The sequence below is a fragment of the Mauremys reevesii genome, linkage group 9, assembly GCF_016161935.1.
Source record: "Mauremys reevesii isolate NIE-2019 linkage group 9, ASM1616193v1, whole genome shotgun sequence".
Taxonomy (NCBI): Eukaryota; Metazoa; Chordata; order Testudines; family Geoemydidae; genus Mauremys; species Mauremys reevesii.
In genome coordinates, this window is record NC_052631.1 from 291,572 (window position 1) to 312,409 (window position 20,838).

The 20,838-nt window shown below is 41.7% G+C and overlaps 1 protein-coding gene across 14 annotated transcripts in view; it reads right to left on the reverse strand.

Annotated features, from left to right (window-relative positions):
• Positions 1-20,838, reverse strand: part of DLG1 (discs large MAGUK scaffold protein 1) — a 344,209-nt gene that overhangs the window by 104,513 nt on the left and 218,858 nt on the right. For all 14 annotated transcript variants that reach the window (XM_039489073.1, XM_039489067.1, XM_039489063.1 and 11 more), the window contains 2 exons: positions 15,929-16,073; positions 938-1,064 (listed from right to left, as the gene is read on the reverse strand). In XM_039489073.1, the coding sequence (XP_039345007.1) occupies positions 938-1,064; positions 15,929-16,073 (272 nt within the window). The remainder of the gene's footprint in view (positions 1-937; positions 1,065-15,928; positions 16,074-20,838) is intronic.

The following is a 20,838-nucleotide window of genomic DNA, read 5'->3' on the forward strand; positions in this document are numbered from 1 at the left end:
TTCAGGCGACCCCAGGCGGGGCCACAACTTCCCCTCTCTAGGAGGCTGTGGCTGCAAGAAAAGCCCCTGACAGCTGCTTGCGGCCATAGTGGCCGCATTTGAAAAATGCTGCTGGTGGAACAAAATTTACCCTCAGAGCCCTCTGGAACCTTTTTGGGCCCATTAATCTTTGAGAGTAGACCATTAGAACAGCTCCCTCACCCTGACAGGAGAGATGAACCCCAACCTCAAACCACAGGAGGGAATGATCACTTTATGACAAATGTAAGCTTTCTAGGGACAGTGACTGTCTTTTTGTTCTGTTTATCCAGTGCCCAGGTGCTATGGTAATACAATCAACCAGCAAACCAACCACTGAGCCTCCAGTTCCAACCCAAAACCCAAATCTTAAGTGTGGCCAGCTGTCTGAGTTGAGCCAGTACCTATCTGGGATAAGCCCATAGTCATCAGGGTGGCCATGAAAACTTGAGCTGCTTCAGAAAATTCATCATCTACATGCAAATTCAACATAATCAATCTCTGCGTTTCCAATGCCAAGATAGTGAGAAATTCAGTCAGCTCACTACGTGACTTGGCAATGCAGCAGCGTGAATGGTACACTAAAAGCAGTGCCATCTTAATTCCACAGTGGAAACCACATACTAAGTGGGCACAATATATAATCCAGTTTTGGAGAGGGGGACCTTGTATACTTTAGGCTGAATGCAATCAGTATGGACACAACCATAGCAGTATTACTGAACACAACTAGAATAAATCAGTAAAACAATTGATAGGTCTTATGGAAATATTCACTAGTATTAAAAATATTTTTAGATTTACATTTATTTCTTAAAATATCACACACTGACATTTTGATCGTTTACACATAAAATGTTAACTTTCCTGATTAACTAACCTGAACTCATCAGTTAAACTTGGATTAATCACTCCTTACCTGGTTATCTCATCATCTCCAACCATTCCCTTGGGAATTGGGGAATATCTTCCTGGTGATGATGGTGGCAAAGATTGTGCCAAGTAGGTAGCTGGACTGATATGGTTATCCACTGGCTGAGAATAAGCTTAAAATAAAAGATACACGTGTTTAGGTGATTTAAAAAAATGTAAAAGTACCTGTGCAAATGTAAAACAGTATTATAGGGTGTTGTTTTAAAAACAAATGCATGTTTCTTTTCAGTCTAATAGTTTATTTAAAATGTCTCAGGTTTAGGATACTGTGCCATCATGGAAGCTAAGCAGATTAATGCAAATTTCTCTCACTGCTTCCTCAAATATGTAAATCAGTAAGTCAAATAATTGTCAATTTGGTTGACTAATACTGCAAACAGTTAGTTATTTATGCATTTATTTTTTAAATAACAAGCAATGCAAATAATAGGCACCAGTGAGGACAGGAATTATCTTTTTTGGCTAAGTTTCTATAACTTTATTGAACCTAAGATCTAAAAGCAACCTGTCCTGGTAGCAGTGAAAAGAAGTGAGGATTTAAGACCACTGCTGCTGCAGGCTGTCACCAGTTTCTCACCCTTTCAGTACATAGATCCAGGGCATCCTAACATTTCCTAGGCCCACCTGGCTACCCTGATTTCCAGACCTAAACACAGCCATGGTATCTTGCACAGCCACTGCATGAGACAATTCCCGGGCCTTGTGCAAGTACCTGTAGGTCTCTGAAAATCCAGCCTCCTCCTTTGGTGAAGCTGATGCCATATTCACAAGAAAAGGAGGGAGAATTAGTCCAACTCCTGACATCTGTGGGATTGGGAGCATCAGTCACCCCCATATTCATTTTAGATCCACTGTGTGAAAATCTCACCCATGCTGGTAGCAACGGCTGCCATATAGTTACAGATTCATATATTTTTAAGGTGTGAAGGCACTATTATGATCATCTAGTCTGACTTCCTGCCTAGCACAGGCCAGAGACACTCATGCAGCAATTTCTGCATCAAGCACATTCACTCTGACTGAGCTATAGCACAGCTGTTAGAAAAACATACGATCTTATACTGCTAGGTAAGAGACTGAAGTCCACGACCTCCATGGTAGCATTCTCTGAAATGCTTCCAGTTCCAAATGCAGGGCCAGACAGACAGGCAGAACTGCAGGGTCTCAATGCGTAGATAAGATGATGGTGTAGGGAGGAGTGGTTTCCATTTATTAGGAACTTGGGAAACTTTTGGGAAAAGAGGAGCCTATACAGGAAGGATGGGCTTCACCTAAACCAAAATGGAACCAGACTGCTGGCACTTAAAATTAAAAAGGTAATAAAGCAGTTTTTAAACTATGGGCTGGAGGAACACCCACAGGTGTGGAGGAACATGCAGTTCAGACAGAGACATCCCTTAGGGGAGGATCTGATGAGGATGGAACATAAAACACCGGTAGGCTCTGATGAGAAACAATCAAATGAAAAAACGTCCCATTCAATTACATCATGTAATGGCAGACAGCTAAAAAGTGTCAATTTTTTAAAGTGCTTATTATTTAGACTTCTAGTGTTTGTATATAAGATGGGTGAACTAAAGTGCCTCATATTAAATGAGGATATTAATATAATAAGCACCATAGAAACCTGGTGGAATGAGGATAATCAATGGGACACAGTAATACCGGGTACAAAATATATCGGCAGGACAGAACAGGTTGTGCTGGTGGGGGAGTGGCACTATATGTGAAAGAAAGCATAGAATCACGTGAAGTAAAAATCTTAAATGAAACAAACTGTACCATAGTATCTCTATGGATAGTAATTCCATGCTTAAATAATAAGAATATAGCAGTAGGGATATACTATCGACCACCTGACCAGGATGGTGCTAGAGACTGTGAAATGCTCAGGGAGATTAGAGAGTCTATAAAAATAAAAAAAAATCAATAAAAATGGGGGATTTGAATCCATGTCACCTCAGGATGGAATGCAGAGATACCTTAAAAGACTGCTTAAATGATTGTTTCTTGGAGCAGCTAGTCCTGGAACCCTTAAGAGAGGCAATTCTTGATTTAGTACTAAGAGGAGCACCGGATCCGGTCAAAGAGATGACTATGGCTGAACCCCTTGGTAATAGTGACCATAATATAATTAAATTTAACATCCTTGTGGTGGGGAAAACAGCACAGCAGACCATCACGGTAGCATTTAATTTCAGAAAGGGGGACTACACAAAAATGAGGAAGTTAAACAGAAATTAAAAGATATAGTGCCAAAAATGAAATCCCTGCAAGCTGCATGGAAACATTTTAAAGACATCATACAGGGGAGTCTCATCTTACGCTGGGGTTACGTTCCGCTGTCAGCGCGTAAAGCGAAAATTTGTGTAGTCAAAATTATATTGAGTGTAATGGCGGGCAGAATCGCTCGCACTACAGGTACAATATTTAAATTATTATTTTTCTCTTTTTTTGTTGTTTTTTGTTTTTTTTGTTTTTGCCGACTGCACAACCTTGCCTGTAATAGAGGCTCAACTTAAATGTATACCCGAAATAAAAAACAGAGAACCAAAAAAGTTCCACTGTAGCTAAACAGCAAAGTAAAAGAGGAAGTGAGAGACAAAAAGCATCCTTTAAAAAGAGTAAGTTAATTCCTATTGAGGAAAACAGAAAGGAGCATGAACTCTGGCAAGTGAAATTTAACAATATGATTAGGAAGGCCAAAAAATAATTTGAAGAACAGATAGCCAAAGACTCAAAAAGTAACAGCAAACATTTTTTTTAAGTACATCAGAAGCAGGACGCCTGCTAAACAACCGGTGGGGCCTGATGGACGATCAAGATGCTAAAGGACAATAAGGCCATTGCGGAGAAACTAAATGAATTCTTTGCATTCATCTTCATGTCTGAGGATGCAAGGGAGATTTCAACACCTGAGCCAAATCTGAGGAACTGTCTTAGACTGAGGTGTCATTAGAGAGGGTTTTGTAACAAATTGATAAACTAATAAGAAGTCACCAGGACCAGATGATATTTACCCAAGAGTTCTGAAGGAACTCAAATCTGAAACTGCAGAACTGCAAACTGTGATACGTAACCTTCATTTAACTCAGCTTCTATACCAGATGACTGCAGTATACCTAATGTGATGAAAATTTTTTAAAAAGGGCTCCAGAGGTGATCCCAGCAATTACAGGCCAGTAAGCCTAACTTCAGTACTGGGCAAACTGGTTGAAACTATAATAAAGAACAGAATTGTCAGACACACAGATGAACATGATTTGTTGGGGAAGAGTCAACATGGTTTTTGTAAAGGGAAATCATGCCTCACCAATCTACTAGAATTCTTTGAGGGGGTTAAGAAGCATGTTGACAATGGTGATCCAGTGGATATAGTGTACTTAGAGCTTTTGACAAGGTTCCTCATCAAAGGCTCTTAAGTAAAGTAAGCTGTCATGGGATAAGAAGGAAGATCCTCTCATGGATCAACAACTAGTTAAAAGATAGGAAACAAAGGGTAAGATAAATGGTCAGTTTTCAGAATGGAGAGGGATAGTCCCCCAGAGGTCTGTACTGGGACCAGTCCTATTCAACGTATTCATAAATGATCTGGACAAAGGGGCAAACAGCAAAGTTGTAAAATTTGCAGCTGAAACAAAGCTACTCAAGATAGTTATGTCCAAAGCCGACTGTGAAGAGCTACAAAGGGATCTCACAAAACTGGGTGACTGGGCAACAAAATGGTAAATTAAATTCAGTGTTGATAAATGCAAAGTAATGCACATTGAAAAATATAATCCAACTATACATATAAAATGATGGAGTCTAAATTAGCTGTTACCACTCAAAAAAGAGATCTTGGAGTCATTGTGGATAGTTCTCTGAAAACAACCACTTGATGTGCAGCAGCAGACATAAAAGTGAACAGAATGTTGGGAATCATTTAGAAAGGGATAGATAAGAAGACAGAAAATGGGCAACAAAAATTAGGTGTATGGAACAGCTTAGGGATAGTGTTTGGACAGTGGCTAGAAATGCATCCTTCAGACCTGAGGCATGTAGAGCCCACGGGAGCGCAGGGAGCCCTTGAGTCCTTCAGCCCATGCAGCCTGGTGTCTGTCTGCTGTGAAAACAAGGTGTTGCCCTTGAAGGAGCAGTCCTGGATGGAGAACTGAGCCTCGTTCAAAAGCCCTGAGGACAGCAGCCACAAACTGCACCGCATGGTAACAGCCAATGCTATCGACCATGCTGCTGAATCAGCCACATCCAGTGCCACTTAGAGAGGCACCCTGGCCACTGTCTTGCCCTCTTCCAAGATGGCCGAGAACACTTGTCTTGCCTTCTGGGTAGAGAGTCTTTGAACTTGACCATTGAGTCCCAACTAAAAGGTACACCCCAATTTAAAAAACATAGTAAGATAACCAAAATAGAGCCACCGTGGTTAAACAACAAAGTAAAAGAAGCAGTGAGAGGCAAAAAGGCATCCTTTAAAAAGTCAAAGTTAAATCCTAGTGAGGAAAACAGAAAGGCGCATAAACTCTGGCAAATGAAGTGTAAAAATATAATTAGGAAGACCAAAAAAAGAATTTGAAGAACAGCTAGCCAAAGACTCCAAAAGTATAAGCAATTTTTTTTTAAATATATCAGAAGCAAAAAGCCTGCTAAACCACCAGTGGGGACACTGGATGATCGAGATGCTAAAGGAGCACTCAAAGACGATATGGCCATTGCAAAGAAACTAAATGAATTCTTTGCATTGGTCTTTACTGTTGAGGATGTGAGGGAGATTCCCAAACCTGAGCCATTCTTTTTGAGTGACAGATCTGAGGAACTGTCCCAGATTAAAGTGTCATTAGAGGAGGTTTTTGAACAAATTGATAAACTAAACAGTAATAAGTATCCAGAACCTGATGGTATTCACCCAAGAGTTCTGAAGGAACTCAAATGTGAAATTGCAGGACTACTAACTATCATCTGTAACCAATCATTTAAATCAGCTTCTGTACCAAATGACTGGAGGATAGCTAATGTAATGCCGATTTTTAAAAAGGGCTCCAGAGGTGACCCTGGCAACTACAGGCCAGTAAGCCTCACTTCAGTACCAGGCAAACTGGTTGAAATTATTGCAAAGAATACAATTGTCAGACACATAGACGAGCATCCTTTGTTGGGAAATAATGCCTAACCAATCTACTAGAATTCTTTGAGGAAGTCAACAAGCATGCGGACAAGGGGGATACAGTGGATATAGAGCTTCAGAAAACCTTTGACAAAGCCCTTCACCAAAGGCTCTTAAGCAAAATAAGCTGTCATGGGATAAGAGGGAAGGTTCTCTCATGGATTGGTAACTGGTTCAAAGATAGGAAACAAGGGGTAGGAATAAATTGTCAGTTTTCAGAATGGAGAGAGGTAAATAGTGGTGTCTCCCAGGGATCTGTACTGGGCCCAGTCCTATTTAACATATTCCTAAATGATCTGGAAAAAGGGGTAAACGGTGAGGTGGCAAAATTTTCAGATGAAACTACTCAAGATAGTTATGTCCCAGGCAAACTGCGAAGAGCTACAAAAGGATCTCACAAAACTGGGTGACTGGGAACTAAACTTCATTTCATCTGCCATTTTATGTTGATAAATGATAAAATTTAATGCTGATAAATGCAAAGTAATGCACGTTGCAAAACATAATCCTAACTATACATATACAATGATGGGGTCTAAATTAGTTGTTACCACTCAAGAAAGAGATTGGTATGTCTACACTGCTATTTTTAGCCTGGTAGTGCAAGCCCAAATCAGCTGACCCAGGCTCTGAGAATCACTGTTGTGGATTTTTGTTGTTGTTTTGTGCAGTGTAGGCGTACCCATAATCTGCTGCACCAACTGAGGCCTGCAGGGACCATCTGGTAAGCAATTTGCCCTCCTTGATGAGTGCACTGAACTATAGCTTATCCTCCTGTGGGTCTTTGTCAGTGAATTCAGCAAACTTAGTATAATTAATAAAAGCATACTTTTACATTACTTCCTGATGATACATTGCTATGAGAACTGTAAGCTGGTCGAAGTACTGTACAAACTTTGATCCCATAGTTTAAGTGTTTAACTTCTTTTTCAAAATGGATGGATATAGCATGATGTTGTCTGCCTCTTTCAGCGATTACTTGAATTACTAATGAATTCAGAGCAGGGTGTGTAAATAAAAATTCTGCTCCTTTAGCTGGCATAAATATTTCTTCTCCATTCTTTTTGGCATGGGGCATATGTGGCTGGGGTTTGCCAGACCACGGCTGCTCGTTTTAAGATGGCCTCATTAATTGTCAGTGTCATTTTTCTGGGCCCCACGCACTGGAGAATCTCCAACAGTTTGAGGAGTGTCCCTCACTTCCCTCTGAGGGATGTGAAGTGTGTCTGTGCTCCTTGTTAGCAGGTATTGAAATTGCCTGTAGTCATCAGGTGATGAAGGGGAGCACAGTGCAACCACCTCATCTGGGGATGACAATAATAACCCTGTGAGAGCTGGTGGTTCTCTCGAATCTGGTTCTCTGTCTTCCTCCACTGGCTCATTGGTTCAGGATCCTCTCTGTGAAGAGGGGGCTGTTTTGATTTCCAATCAGACTTACAGATTTGGAATACTGCATGCATGAGTCCCACAGGCCCCAATAAGGCCAGCTGCAAGGGGTCAAATGGAAATTGAGGTGGTCCCCATGGAGTAGGATGCCCATGGTCCCAAGGGGCATAATCTCTCCTATGACATAATGATGGTGCTCAAGAAACTCTGGATCCTTTATCTGGACTGATCCCTTGTCTCTACAGGAGTGATGATGTTCTCCCACTAATACCCGACTTTCAGAAGAGGAGGCAGCTTCCAATTCCATGGGCAGGTCCATCAGTAGGGGGCCTTGTTATGCCCTGGCTGGCAGAGGTACTAGTGAACGACTTTCCCTTCCAGGAACCCTCTGGACCGATGGTGTGGGATGACAGGATTGGGGATTCTGGGTCCAAGAGGATGTCAATATTCTCAGGAATGGTGTATCTATCCCCCGCTGCGAGGGAGTGGAAAGGACTACTTTTTTTGTGGCACTGACAGAGTTGATCTTGCGTAGGAGTCATCCATTGTTTCTCTCTTGCTGAAATTGGGGACAGTCCTGCATCTGAGATGAACACTGGTGTCAGGGCAGTCTTGCTTTTCAGGCTGGGAGACTGGTACCATAATCTTTGTGAGCTCCTGGCACTCCCATCCCAGGGCACGGATTCTCACCTGACTCGGAGGATGTTGGAGAAGAGATCCTTTTCTTGTGAAAGTGGTTCATCGCTTCCTTAGGCCCCTGTTTGGAGTAGTGCTTAGCACTACTCTTATCAGCCCCAAACCAGATGTCACTGTGCTCAGAGGAGCACTTTTTGATGGCTCTGCACAATGTATGGGGAGGGGGGGGGTATTTTAGGCCAGGGTCAGACTGTGGGGTCATAGCATGATCCATTAGGAATCTCTGAAGACTATACTCATGGGCTTGACTGAGATATTGCCCAATGATTGTAAAGGCCCAGGGACAGGAAATGCAGTTTGTAAACCCTGGGATCTTGGGTATGCTAGTCATCCCATACAGCGGATTGGGGGGTGGGTGTTAGGGTAGAGGAAGACCACCAAAGCTCTAACCACAAAAAATTAGACTAAACTATAAAATCTAAAACTGTGCATTATCTAGAAAATATTTAAAATGTTTACAGTTTGATGCAGAAGCAGCTAGCAAGTTCTGTGGAGACAGAAGAGGATCCATTTCTGGCCATGGTCAGCAGAAAGGAACTGAAGGGGAAATCAGTCCACACTGTTCCTTATACAAGCAGAAGAAGGGCTAAGGCATGGACCAACAGACTGACAGCAAGAACTTTCTGGTCTCCAGTGCATGAAGAGCATGCACAACCAGAGGAATACACATATGGACTATCACTTAAAGGACAATATGTAGTATTCTCATTTTCAGATTGGGGAAACAGACTCAGATATTAAGCATTTAGGCCAAACCCACACAGCAAATAAGAAACACAACTAGGATTGGAATTTGAAAGTTCCTGGTACCCAGTCCTTTGCTCAATCCACTAGACCATTTCTGGCTCACAAAGTAGAATATATGTAAATTATTTATAATGTAGATTAAATCTGTAATCAGTAACGTATTTCACCAAAAGTTTAAGTGACTTTCTGTTCTAGGTGAAAGTCTCGATTATTTCCTACTGTAACCCCATCCCAAAAATCATTCTCCCCTTTCACTGCATATACTATCCCTTTGAAGACCTCACCAGTCTTATAGATATTCTATTCCCTAGTCTCTTAGCACATCTCTCATCATATCATTATATTGGTATTAATGGCAGCTGCTGAAAGTGGATGACAGGCTTGAATAATCAATATACTCTGTTGCAGTCTGTTTTGCCTAACAGCAGCAGTGACTACTGCTACAGATCAATAAAACTCATTTGTTGATCACAACAAATAAGGGAACAGCTAAAAGTTGCTTATGAGTCAGGGACAGAAAATGAAAAATCACTATATATAGATGTATAAATACATGTTTGTACGCACAAATAAGGACGTGTTACAGTAAAGAATGGAAAACGATTCTAGACTTGTCTGGCACTCAAATGTACTATATTTTATAAGACACAGAACAACAACAAAAAGGCCAATTGCCTTTCTGTCCAACCCTAACACAAGTAAAATACCTAATTTTGCAGACTGGTACAGAAATGTATTCACATGGAATATATATTGATATGAGAATATTTTAAGCTTACAATATTTCTTATGAAAACCACACCACAGATACATTAATAAAATACATGCTTGTTAATTTATTATTCTTAAAAATTAAAGACAACAATCCTACAGGTCAAGATATTAACTTTTAAAAAAAGCCTGCAAACTGCAAGTTACAGAAATACTACACTGAAATTGAATGTCTAACAACAAGTGTTTTCTTTTCTACTGTTCATTATATTTGCATTTAGCATCACTTTGGAGGGAAAAAAGACTGCAATATTTAGTAAGTTTTGTGTGAAAAAAACTGCTTAAGGTTCTACTTAAATATTACTCAAAAATTAATGCATCACATATTAAACCTAAAAAAATTGTATCTTTCCATCTTGCAATTTTAGAAGGATTATTTTCTAATTCAGCGACAAAAGTAATTTCATTTTTAGAAAAGATACGTGTTTAGCTGGAAAGGAGACATAAGGGCAATAAAAAAAAAAAACACAACCAAAACCAACATTTTATGAAGCCCTTAATGAAGAACTATTTCCCAAAACTTAATATAAATGTACATCTCTAAATGATAATTGCTTAGAACCAATTGGCTGTTTTATGACAAATGGAGTAAATTCCTAAAATTAACTCAAACAATAATTGGTAAAGCAACAAATCCAATTCAGCGCTCTTCAACAATGCCTCATTTTTATAGTAACATGAAAGACAGATGAAAATTGAAATCTCTGCAAGATGCGTGGAAACTTTTTAAAGACACCATAATAGAGGCTCAACTTAAATGTATACCCCAAATTAAAAAACAGAGTAAGAGAACCAAAAAAGAGTCACCATGCTAAACAACAAAGTAAAAGAAGCAGTTGTGACATTGCACTCCATATGATTTTATGAAAATATGCTAATAAGTGTGAATATAATGTAACTGTAATATGCTTCATGCAAAATGTCTCTTGTAAGGTATCATTACAAAGCTTATAATCTACTGACTGTGTTCATCCTATTTGTATGAACTATCATTCTTGTATCTGAAACTAGAAATACGAAATATAATTGGGGTCCTATTGTAATTTTACAAAGTGTGGGCCATTAATGGTGGTTTTGAATCCTGATGGCTCCCATTAACCAGGACAATTGACTGTAGACGGCTCTGTTTACTTGCAAGCCCTCCTGTGAGTCAGGCTGGGAAGAATGAAGGCTTGGGGTCTCGCAGGAATCACAGAATATCAGGGTTGGAAAGGACCTCAAGGAGGTCATCTAGTCCAACCCCCTGCTCAAAGCAGGACCAATCCCCAACTAAATAATCCCAGCCAGGGCTTTCTCAAGCCTGACCTTAAAAACCTCTAAGGAAGGAGATTCCACCATCTCCCTAGGTAATCCATTCCAGTGCTTCACCACCCTCCTATTTTCCTAATATCCAACCTAAACCTCCCCCACTGCAACTTGAGATCATTACTCCTTGTTCTCTCATCTGCCACCACTGAGAACAGTCTAGATCCATCCATTTTGGAACCCCCTTTCAGGTAGTTGAAAGCAGCTATCAAATCCCCCCTCATTCTTCTCTTCTGCAAACTAAATAATCCCAGTTCCCTCAGTCTCTCCTCATAAATCATGTTCTCCAGCCCCCTAATCATTTTTGTTGCCCTTTGCTGGACTCTTTCCAATTTTTCCACATCCCTCTTGTAGTGTGGGGCCCAAAACTGGACACAGTACTCCAGATGAGGCCTCATCAATGTCAAATAGAGGGGAATGATCACATCCCTCAATCTGTTGGCAACACCCCTACTTATACAGCCCAAAATGCCATTAGCCTTCTTGGCAACAAGGGCACACTGTTGACTCATATCCAGCTTCTTGTCCGCTGTAACCCCTAGGTCCTTTTCTGCAGAACTGCTGCCTAGCCATTCGGTCCTTAGTCTGTAGCAGTGCATGGGATTCTTCCGTCCTAAGTGCAGGACCCCTCACTTGTCCTTGTTGAACCTCATCAGATTTCTTTTGGCCCAATCCTCTAATTTGTCTAGGTCCCTCTGTATGCTATCCCTACCCTCCAGCATATCTACCACTCCTCCCAGTTTAGTGTCATTTGCAAACTTGCTGAGAGTGAAGTCCACGCCATCCTCCAGATAATTAATGAAGATATTGAACAAAACCGGCTCCAGGACCAACCCTTGGGGCACTCCGCTTGAGAGTAGCTGCCAACTAGACAAGGAGCCATTGATCACTACCCATTGAGCCCGACAAACTAGCCAGCTTTCTGTCCACCTTATAGTCCATGTCACTGGTACTGGAAACAATCTTAAACCTGGTGTTTTTCCATTAGAAGGAAGGGTGGGGACCCAGAGAAACAAAAGATTCCCGCCTTGTGCCGAAGCTATAAAAGGGGGTGGGACAGAACAAAGGAGGCTGCAGTCATGAGAAATCCCCTAGCTACCACCTGAGCTGGAACAAGGACTGTACCGGGGAAAGGATTGGCCCCAGACTAGAAAGGAGTCTAGTCTGTGACAAAAGCTTATTGGAACATCTCTGAGGGTGAGGTTTCATCTGTAATCAGTTTCTTACTGTATTAGGCTTAGACTTGCGTGTTTTTGTTTTATTCTACTCGGTAATTTACTTTGTTTTGTCTGTTATTTCTTGGAACCACTTTAATCCTACTTTTTATATTTAATAAAATCACTTTTTCCTTATTAACCCGGAGCAAGTAATTAATACCTGGAGGGCACAAACAGCTGCGCATATCTGTCTATCAGTATTCTAGAGGGCGGACAATTTATGAGTTTATCCTGTATAGCTTTATACAGAGTAAAATGGATTTATTTGGGGTTTGGACCCCACTGGGAGCTGGGTATCTGGGTGCTGGAGACAGGAGCACTTCTTAAGCTGTTTTCAGTTACGTTTGCAGCTTTTGGGGGACATGGTTCAGACCTGGGTCTGTGTTTGCAGCAGGCTAGCGTGTCTGGCTCAACAAGACAGGGTACTGAAGTCCGAAGCTGGCAGGGAAAACGGGCTCAGAGGTAGTCTCAGCACATCAGATGGTAGTCCCAAGGGGGTTTCTTGACTCAACCCATCACAACACTGAGAAGCAAAAAAGGCATCCTTTAAAAAGTGGACATTAAATCCTAGTGAGGAAAATAGAAAGGTGCCTCAACACTGGCAAATAAAATGTAAAAATACAATTAGAAAGGCCAAAAAAGAATTTGATGACGTTAGCCAAAGACTCAAAAAGTAATAGCAATTTTTCTTTTGTTAAGTACATCAGAAGCAGGAAGCCTGCTAAACCACCAGTGGGGCCACTGGAAGAGCGAGGTGCTAAAGGAGCACTCAAGGACAATAAGGTCATTGCGGAGAAACTAAATTAATTTTTTGTATTGGTCTCCATGGCTAAGGATGTGAGGGAGATTCCCAAACCTGAGCCATTCTTTTTAGGTGACAGATCTGAGGAACTGTCCCAGATTGAGTTATCATTAGAGGAGGTTTTGGAACAAATTGATAAATTAAACAGCAATAAGTCACCAGGATCAGATGGTATTCACCCAAGAATTCTGAAGGAACTCAAATCTGAAATTGCAGAACTACAAACTGTAGTCTGTAACCTATCATTTAAATCAGCTTCTGTACCAGATGACTGGAGGATAGCTAATGTGATGTTAATTTTTAAAAAGGGCTCCAGAGGTGATCCCAGCAATTACAGGCCTGTAAGCCTGACTTCAGTACTGGGTAAACTGATTGAAACTATAATAAAGAACAATATTGTCAGGCATATAGATGAACATAATTTGTTCAGGAAGAGTCAACATGGTTTTAATAAAGGGAAATCATGTCTCACCAGTCTACTAGAATGCTTTGAGGAAGTCAACAAGCATGTGGACAAGGGGGATCCAGTGGATACAGTGTACTTAGATTTTCAGAAAGCCTTTGACAAGCCTCACCAAAGGCTCTTATGCAAAGTAAGCTGCCACGGGATAAGAAGGAAGGTTCTCTCATGGATTGGTAACTGGTTAAAAGATAGGAAACAAGGGGTAGGAATAAATGGTCAGTTTCCAGAATGGAGAGAGATAAATAGTGGTGTCCTCCAGGGGTCTGTTCTGGGACTAGTCCTATTCAAAATATTCATAAATAATCTGGAAAAAGGGTTAAACAGTGAGTGATGTGGCAAAATTTGCAGATGATACAAAATTACTTTGGATAGTAAAGACCCAGGTAGACTGTGAAGAACTACAAAAGGATCTCACAAAACTGGGTGACTGGGCAACAAAATGGCAGATGAAATTTAATGTTGATAAATGCAAAGTAATGCACATTGGAAAGCATAATCCCAACTATACATATAAAATGATGGGGTCTAAATTAGTTGTTACCACTCAAGAAAGAGATCTTGGAGTCATTGTGGATAGTTCTCTGAAAACATCCACTCAATGTGCAGCAGCAGTCAAAAAGGTGAACAGAATGTTTGGAATCATTAAGAAAGGGATAGATAATGGGACATAAAATATTATGTTGCCTCTATATAAATCCATGGTATGTCCACATCTTAAAAGCTGTGTCCAGATGTGGTCATCCCATCTCAAAAAAAGATATATTGGAATTGGAAAAGGTTCAGGAAAGGGCAACAAAAATTATTAGGGGTATGGAACGGCTTCTGTATGAGGAGAGATTAATAAAACTGAGACTTTTCAGCTTGGAAAAGAGATGGCTAAGGGGAGCTATGATTGAGGTCTATAAAATCATAACTGGTGTAGAGAAAGTAGATAAGGAAGTGTTGTTTACTACTTCTCATAACACAAGAACTAGGGGTCACCAAATGAAATTAATAGGCAGCAGATTTAAAACAAATAAGGAAGTATTTCTTCACTCAGCACACAGTCATCTTGTTGAACTTCTTGCCAGAGGATGTTGTGAAGGCCAAGATTATAACAGGGTTCAAAAAAAGAACCAGATAAATTCATGGAGGATAGGTCCATCAATGGCTGTTAGCCATGATGGCCAGGAATGGTGTACCTAGCCTCTGTTTGCCAGAAGCTGGGGATGAGTGACAGGGGATGGATCACTTGATGATTACCTGTTCTAGTCATTCCCTCTGGTGCACCTGGAACTGGCCACTGTCGGAAGACAGGATACTGGGCTAGATGGACCTTTGGTCTTACCCAGTAGGGCCATTCTTATGTTCTTACAGTGTCACAAGTACCTTAACTGTATATTTCCATACTTCTACTCTGCATAGATTCCTATATCATACTCAATGCTGTAAATTTTGAGAACTTTCCAATGGAGCATTAAGCGATATGCCAAGCATCTGTCACGTACAGTTTATTCTCTAGCTCACACTCTTCTCAAAGGGGAATTGTGTGTGCAGTGATGTTGTGTCCCCATTGAGGAAAAGCAGGAGAGAGAAGGTTCACATGTTCAGAGTTAAGATAAGCTTAAAAGAAAAATCTAGTTTCTGAGTTTGGAATCTTTTTTTTTGTGATAGTCACAACAATTTGTAAGATGTTTTACTCTTCAGCTACTGAGACGTTCCCCCTCTACCTTAACTCCAGCTTAACGTGTTTTGCTTTGTTTTTTGTTTGGGAATTATAATAATCATGTTAGAACTCAGATGAACTTCTGAAAAAATTGGAGAATTTCAATTTCACATATTCATCAATGAATTTGAAAAAAAAACTTTGCTTATTTACATGTTTGTACATTAATTTGTCCATTAAAGAGAGAGAGTGGAAATATATGCAAAGTTCAGACCTCTATGAAATCTGAGCAGGTGAAACTTGGATAAAAGAAAAACAAGCAAAATGAAAAGTTAAAATGTCACTAAATTCCACCCAAAACAATATTCTATCCCTTTACTCATTTCAAACCCCACACCGCACACACATTGCTTTATAAACATCAAATAACCCTCACAATACAGTATCCATCAGGATTCCCATTATACAAATCTGATATTGAGGCAGAAATATTAAGACACCTACCCTAGGCAAAACAAACCAATGGCAGAGCAAGAATTATTACTCAGGAGTTCCTGACTGTAGACCCATGCTCAACATGCTAGCTCATGATGCCTTCCTGCTTAATTGTTATAATTCTTCTGATAACATTTTTATACCAATCTCAGATTTTCCCATCAATAAAATTCTTAATTTTAAAACTTGAAATAAATGTTTAAAATATGTTAAATATTTTGTGTTAACCAAAACTTTAAAGACAGATATGTTTATTAAGAGCTAAGTAGTAAAGACAAGCTCAACTTACAGTTTGTGATGTCTGGAGGGGCATAACTATCATTCATGAACATGCTGGTGGGTTTTGCAACTTTCAGATAAACAAAATCAGATGTGTTTTTTAAGGCAGTCACTGCTTCTTCATGTGTAACTTCTTCTAAGCAAACACTGTTCACCTAAAGATAAAGAATAAATGAACTCATCCTTAACATAAAACTGTAGGCTTTCATAAAGTTTCACAGAAAGTTTCTCTTAAACTTCTTGGAGCATTCCAGGATCAGTAAACCTTACTTTTGGTCTATTATGCCACAGATCTATTAGGTCCTACAGCACCATAGTTCATGTATGATGCTTTATTTACAAATAGAGATGGCAAGTGCCTGTCCAAAGGGTAATATAATTTATGTTGGACATAGCATAGCAAAGGATGGGTTTTTGGATACCGGATGGATGCGTGTTACTATGAAGAGCGTCCCATAAACATCCATGAATCTACTTAATTAGCCTCCTTCAAATCCCTCCTTAAAAACTCTCCTTTGCTGTGAAGCCTACAAAAAAAACCTGACAAAGCTTAGGACACTGTTGAGTTGATACCACTGCCTGTCATGCTAACCAATATTGTCTCACTGTTTCCTTGTATTCCCCATCTTATTGTATCCATCTTCTCTACTACTTAGATTGTAAGCTCTTTGGAGCAGAAATGGTCTTTGTTCTGTATTTGCACAGCACCAAGCACAATGGGGTCCTGTTCTAGGACTACAGCTCTTATACGCTATGGTGGTAATAATAAGAAATATATTATTACTATCAGATTTGCTTTTATTATGATTGTATCTAATTTGTTCCTTATGAACATAGAATTTTTATATATAGTAATTTCACATTTTCTATGAATTAATGTATTATAGTTATTTGAGTCACCAAATTCCTGAAGGAATTAAAGTGTCAGTCAGCACTGGAAGGTCAACTGAAGACAGGCTATTCATATTGAAAACTGGCTGTACTGTTGAAGAGTCTAAAACAGCGTTTCCCAAACTTTTTTGGCCACGGAACACTTTTTAGCCTATTACGGAACACCTATATTATTTTGTAGTAGTCTGGTTTTCAAGTAAAAAATTGTGTTATTTATGCTCAAATATATTTTATTTTATAAAACAAAGCAAAAATACAAATTTAAAATAACTTGAACAAACAATTTCTAACTGGAAAGCACGTATAAAGTTGTACAAAAATCAAGTGCAAGAGTCTTTCACGGAACACCTATTCACATCATGCGGAACACCGTGTTCCACGGAACACAGTTTGGGAAACAGTGGTCTAAAACTAAAATCCAGAGTCCAATCTACTGTGTATACTGGTGGTCAGTACTTCTTTTGTGGAACGATGTATTCCACTTCGGACTCTGACGAGGACTCTGTCCAGAGACCATAGTAGGGCCATAACAGGTTCTGCCTCCAGTTGGTGATGGAGAGTCAGTGACTGGTGCCAGGCCGGAGACTGATGCGGTGGGGCCATGCAGGGCTTGTCCCTGGAGGGCACCATTACCACCAGCGCCACCAAGGAGCTCACTGCTCTACATCAGTAGTTCTCAAACTTTTGTACTGGTGAACCCTTTCAAATAGCAAGCCTCTGAGTGTGACACCCCCCCCATATAAATTTAAAAAGCTTTTTAATATATTTAACATCATTATAAATGCTGGAGTTGAAGCAGGGTTTGGGGTGGAGGCTGACAGCTCGCAACCCCCCATGTAATAACCTTGCCAGATCCCTTTCCATGGGCTTTGGGTCAGGCCCTTACCTCAGAAGCCAGAGATTGGTACTGCAGAGCTGATGGTCCCGACCCCCAGTTTGAGAACCCCTGCTCTACATGCTGCTTTGTCCCCTACCTCAGCAGGAACAGGCATTTGGGGAGTTGGCAGTATCAAAAGGGTCAGTATGTCCTTAGCGGCCTGGAAAGCCTCTGGGGGGTCCCGGAGGCGTGAGGGAACACCACCACTCCCACGAGTTAGATATGGGTCCCTAATTGGGCTTGGAGCCCTTGGCAGGGTCACCAGAGCCAACCACGGCTCTGTGGAGGATGAGTGGGCCAGCATGGGTCTCATCCCACCTCCCCATGTGTTCCTCTTCAGTGCCGGAGAGTGCCCTCTCTCTGCATGCTACTTCTTGTGCCTCTTCCTGGGCACTGGGGATGGCGAACAGTGGCAGGAAGAGTACTGAGGCCGAAGTACTCATCACCGAATCAGAGTGGGAGGGCTCTGAAACTGGTCTTACGGCTGCCTCCATCAGCAAAGCCTTCAGGCGAATGTATCTTTTTGTGCCTGCAAATTTTGCACTTGTCCTTGATGTGAGCTTCCCCAAAGCACTTCAGATAAGCTGAATGTGTGTTGCTCACTGGCATAGGTTTGCCACAGGTGGAGTACGGCTTGAAACCCGGCAACTGGGGCATGCCCAGTCCTCGGGGAATCGTCCCTCAAAATAGGGATAGCTATCTATACTCTAACTGAACTAACCAACTATAAATATATACAGAAACTGTGAAGTCCAAAGCACTAGAGAAAGGAAGCCTTGCAAGAGCAAGAAGCAACTATCATGAGTGATAAGGAACTGAGAGGGTGCAGGGCCAGTGGCGCCTCTTATACTGCTGCATATGTGTGGGGCTCCAGAGGGCGCTAGGGCCATCTCTTCCCCATGAAGGGAAAAAACTCTCTGGTAACTGTGCACGCAGCACACACACACATACCAGAGTATGGAATTAACATGAGCAAGCACTCAAAGAGGAAATAAAAATTTTGCATGTCACAGTATATCTCCAGACGTACTCATATAAGCTCATTGTCTTCAATTTCTGTCCTCAGCTACACTTGAAGAACAAAAGGATCAAACCAAGAATCCATTTCAAACAGTATCTTCTCTTTGACGTGGTCCAACACCAGATGCTCCAGAAGGTTTGAAACGTCCATGGAGGATAATATTATAATAGCATGCCAATGGGGGGAAGATTCTGCCATACTCCGGCGCATCCTCAAAACGTCTGCTTCTGGCTTCCTTGGCCTCTGGAAGAACCAGGCTGAGCAGAGGAACAGGAAGACGAAAGGTGATGCCGTTTAAATCCTTTGTCTCTGTCCTTCTTCCTTTAGGAGCTGGACCGGGGGACACCACAGGACCTCGACGGAGGCAGCAGGGGATGGAACAGCTTTTTAGCCTGCTGAGGGGTGTGTAGGCTCAAGGAAGAGAGGGTGACACGGGAGTCTTTAAGGCTGTGGAGCTATGCATCGGTCAGCTCTGAAAAGAGCCCTGCTTCCTCAAACCGGTAAGGAGAGGACGAGGACCAGTTCCTGCCCAAAGAGTGGTACTGGGGAGCCAGAGACCAGTGCCGCAACTGGGAACAATCCTATACCGGCGACAGTCCCATGGGTATGGGGATTGGCATCGTGACTCAGGTGTCCCATGCCATGCAGGGGGAGACCTTGGTGTCAGGTACCTGTGTCTTCTAAATGGGACTGAGGCTGTGGTGCCGGAGTCCAAGGCCTCGGTGATGGGGACTGACGCCTGCGGATCGAGAAAGCTCCGCTGCTTTAGGGGGCAGTCTCATAACCGGCTTGCCCATAGATGTCGAGGCCTTGGCCGGGTCCGTTCTCTTGCTTGGCGTCTGTGGTGCTGGTCAGCCTACTTGCTCTTTGGCCGCTAGGCCTGTTTTGGGCACAGATGACCCTACTAAGGGACTGGACTCCCAGGAGTTAGAGGTGGGTGCCTGGCTAGGCTAGGGGGTCTGACGGCAGCAGTACCCCCGAGCAGCTTTGGGGTGGGCATGTGGCCTGACACAGGTCCTTTGCCCGAAGCTCCCTTCTTCTGCGGTGCCAGTGGGCTTGTCAACTTTAAGTGTTTCTTAGGCACCAGGAAGGGGGAACAGTCCTGGGTGGATTCTGGTGCCTGTGGCGCACTACGCGCCGATGCTGAGGTGCCGGGCGTGGAGTCAGATCGAAAGGGCTCCAGAGTAAGACAAAACTCAGCCTCCACGAGGAGGGCCCTCAAGTGGATAACCCGCTCCTTCTGAGTTCGAGGGCTTAAGTTTTTGAAGATCCTGCACTTATCCTTTCTGTGGGACTCCCCCAAACACTTTAAACAGCTTTTGTGGGGGTCACTAATGGGCATCGGAGGGCTGCACGATGAAAATGGCTTAAAGCCTGGGGAACAGGGCATGCACTGCTTCGAGGCGAAGTCCCAGCTGGGAGTTTAACTCCTAAACTATTACTCTAACACTTAAAGGTTTAGCTAAGTGCCTATCAACTAACAACAAAGCAGACAGAAAAATGGACTGTAAGAATCGCTAATGCTCTTGTGATGCAAGACAAGGCACTCCAACCAATTGTCATGGGCGGTAAGAAGGAACTAAGATGGCATTGGGTTGGCAGCACCTAACATACCAACGCATGAGCGTGGCACTCAAGGGGGTGCTACAGCTGACCCTACGGATATCGCTAAGGCAAAAATCTCTGACGACTGTGCATGTGGGCACGTGCACACCTAGAATGGAATCCCTTGAAGAACTCTCCTTTGTGTAACTATAGACTGAGGAAGGAGACCATACTGTCTTCTGTGTAGCAACAGCACAATAACCTTTTAAAAATATACTTAATAAATGTAAACCTTTAAAAAATATTATGCTATGCTTTAGTTGAAAGACATTTTTAATTAACCATTTTCAGGCCTTTGTGGTTTTACACTGCTCTATCCTGGCCATCTACTCCAGACATCAGTCACCATGATACATAAACACAAGGGGCAAGGTTTTCAAAAACAAAATTAGACTCCTTAATCCATATTTAAGCACCACCATAAATGGCCTGATTTTCAAAAATACTGATATACTCAGTAGCTTCCACTGACTTTCCTGGGAGCTGAAGAATGTACCTAAATATGGACATAGTTTAACTTTAAGGA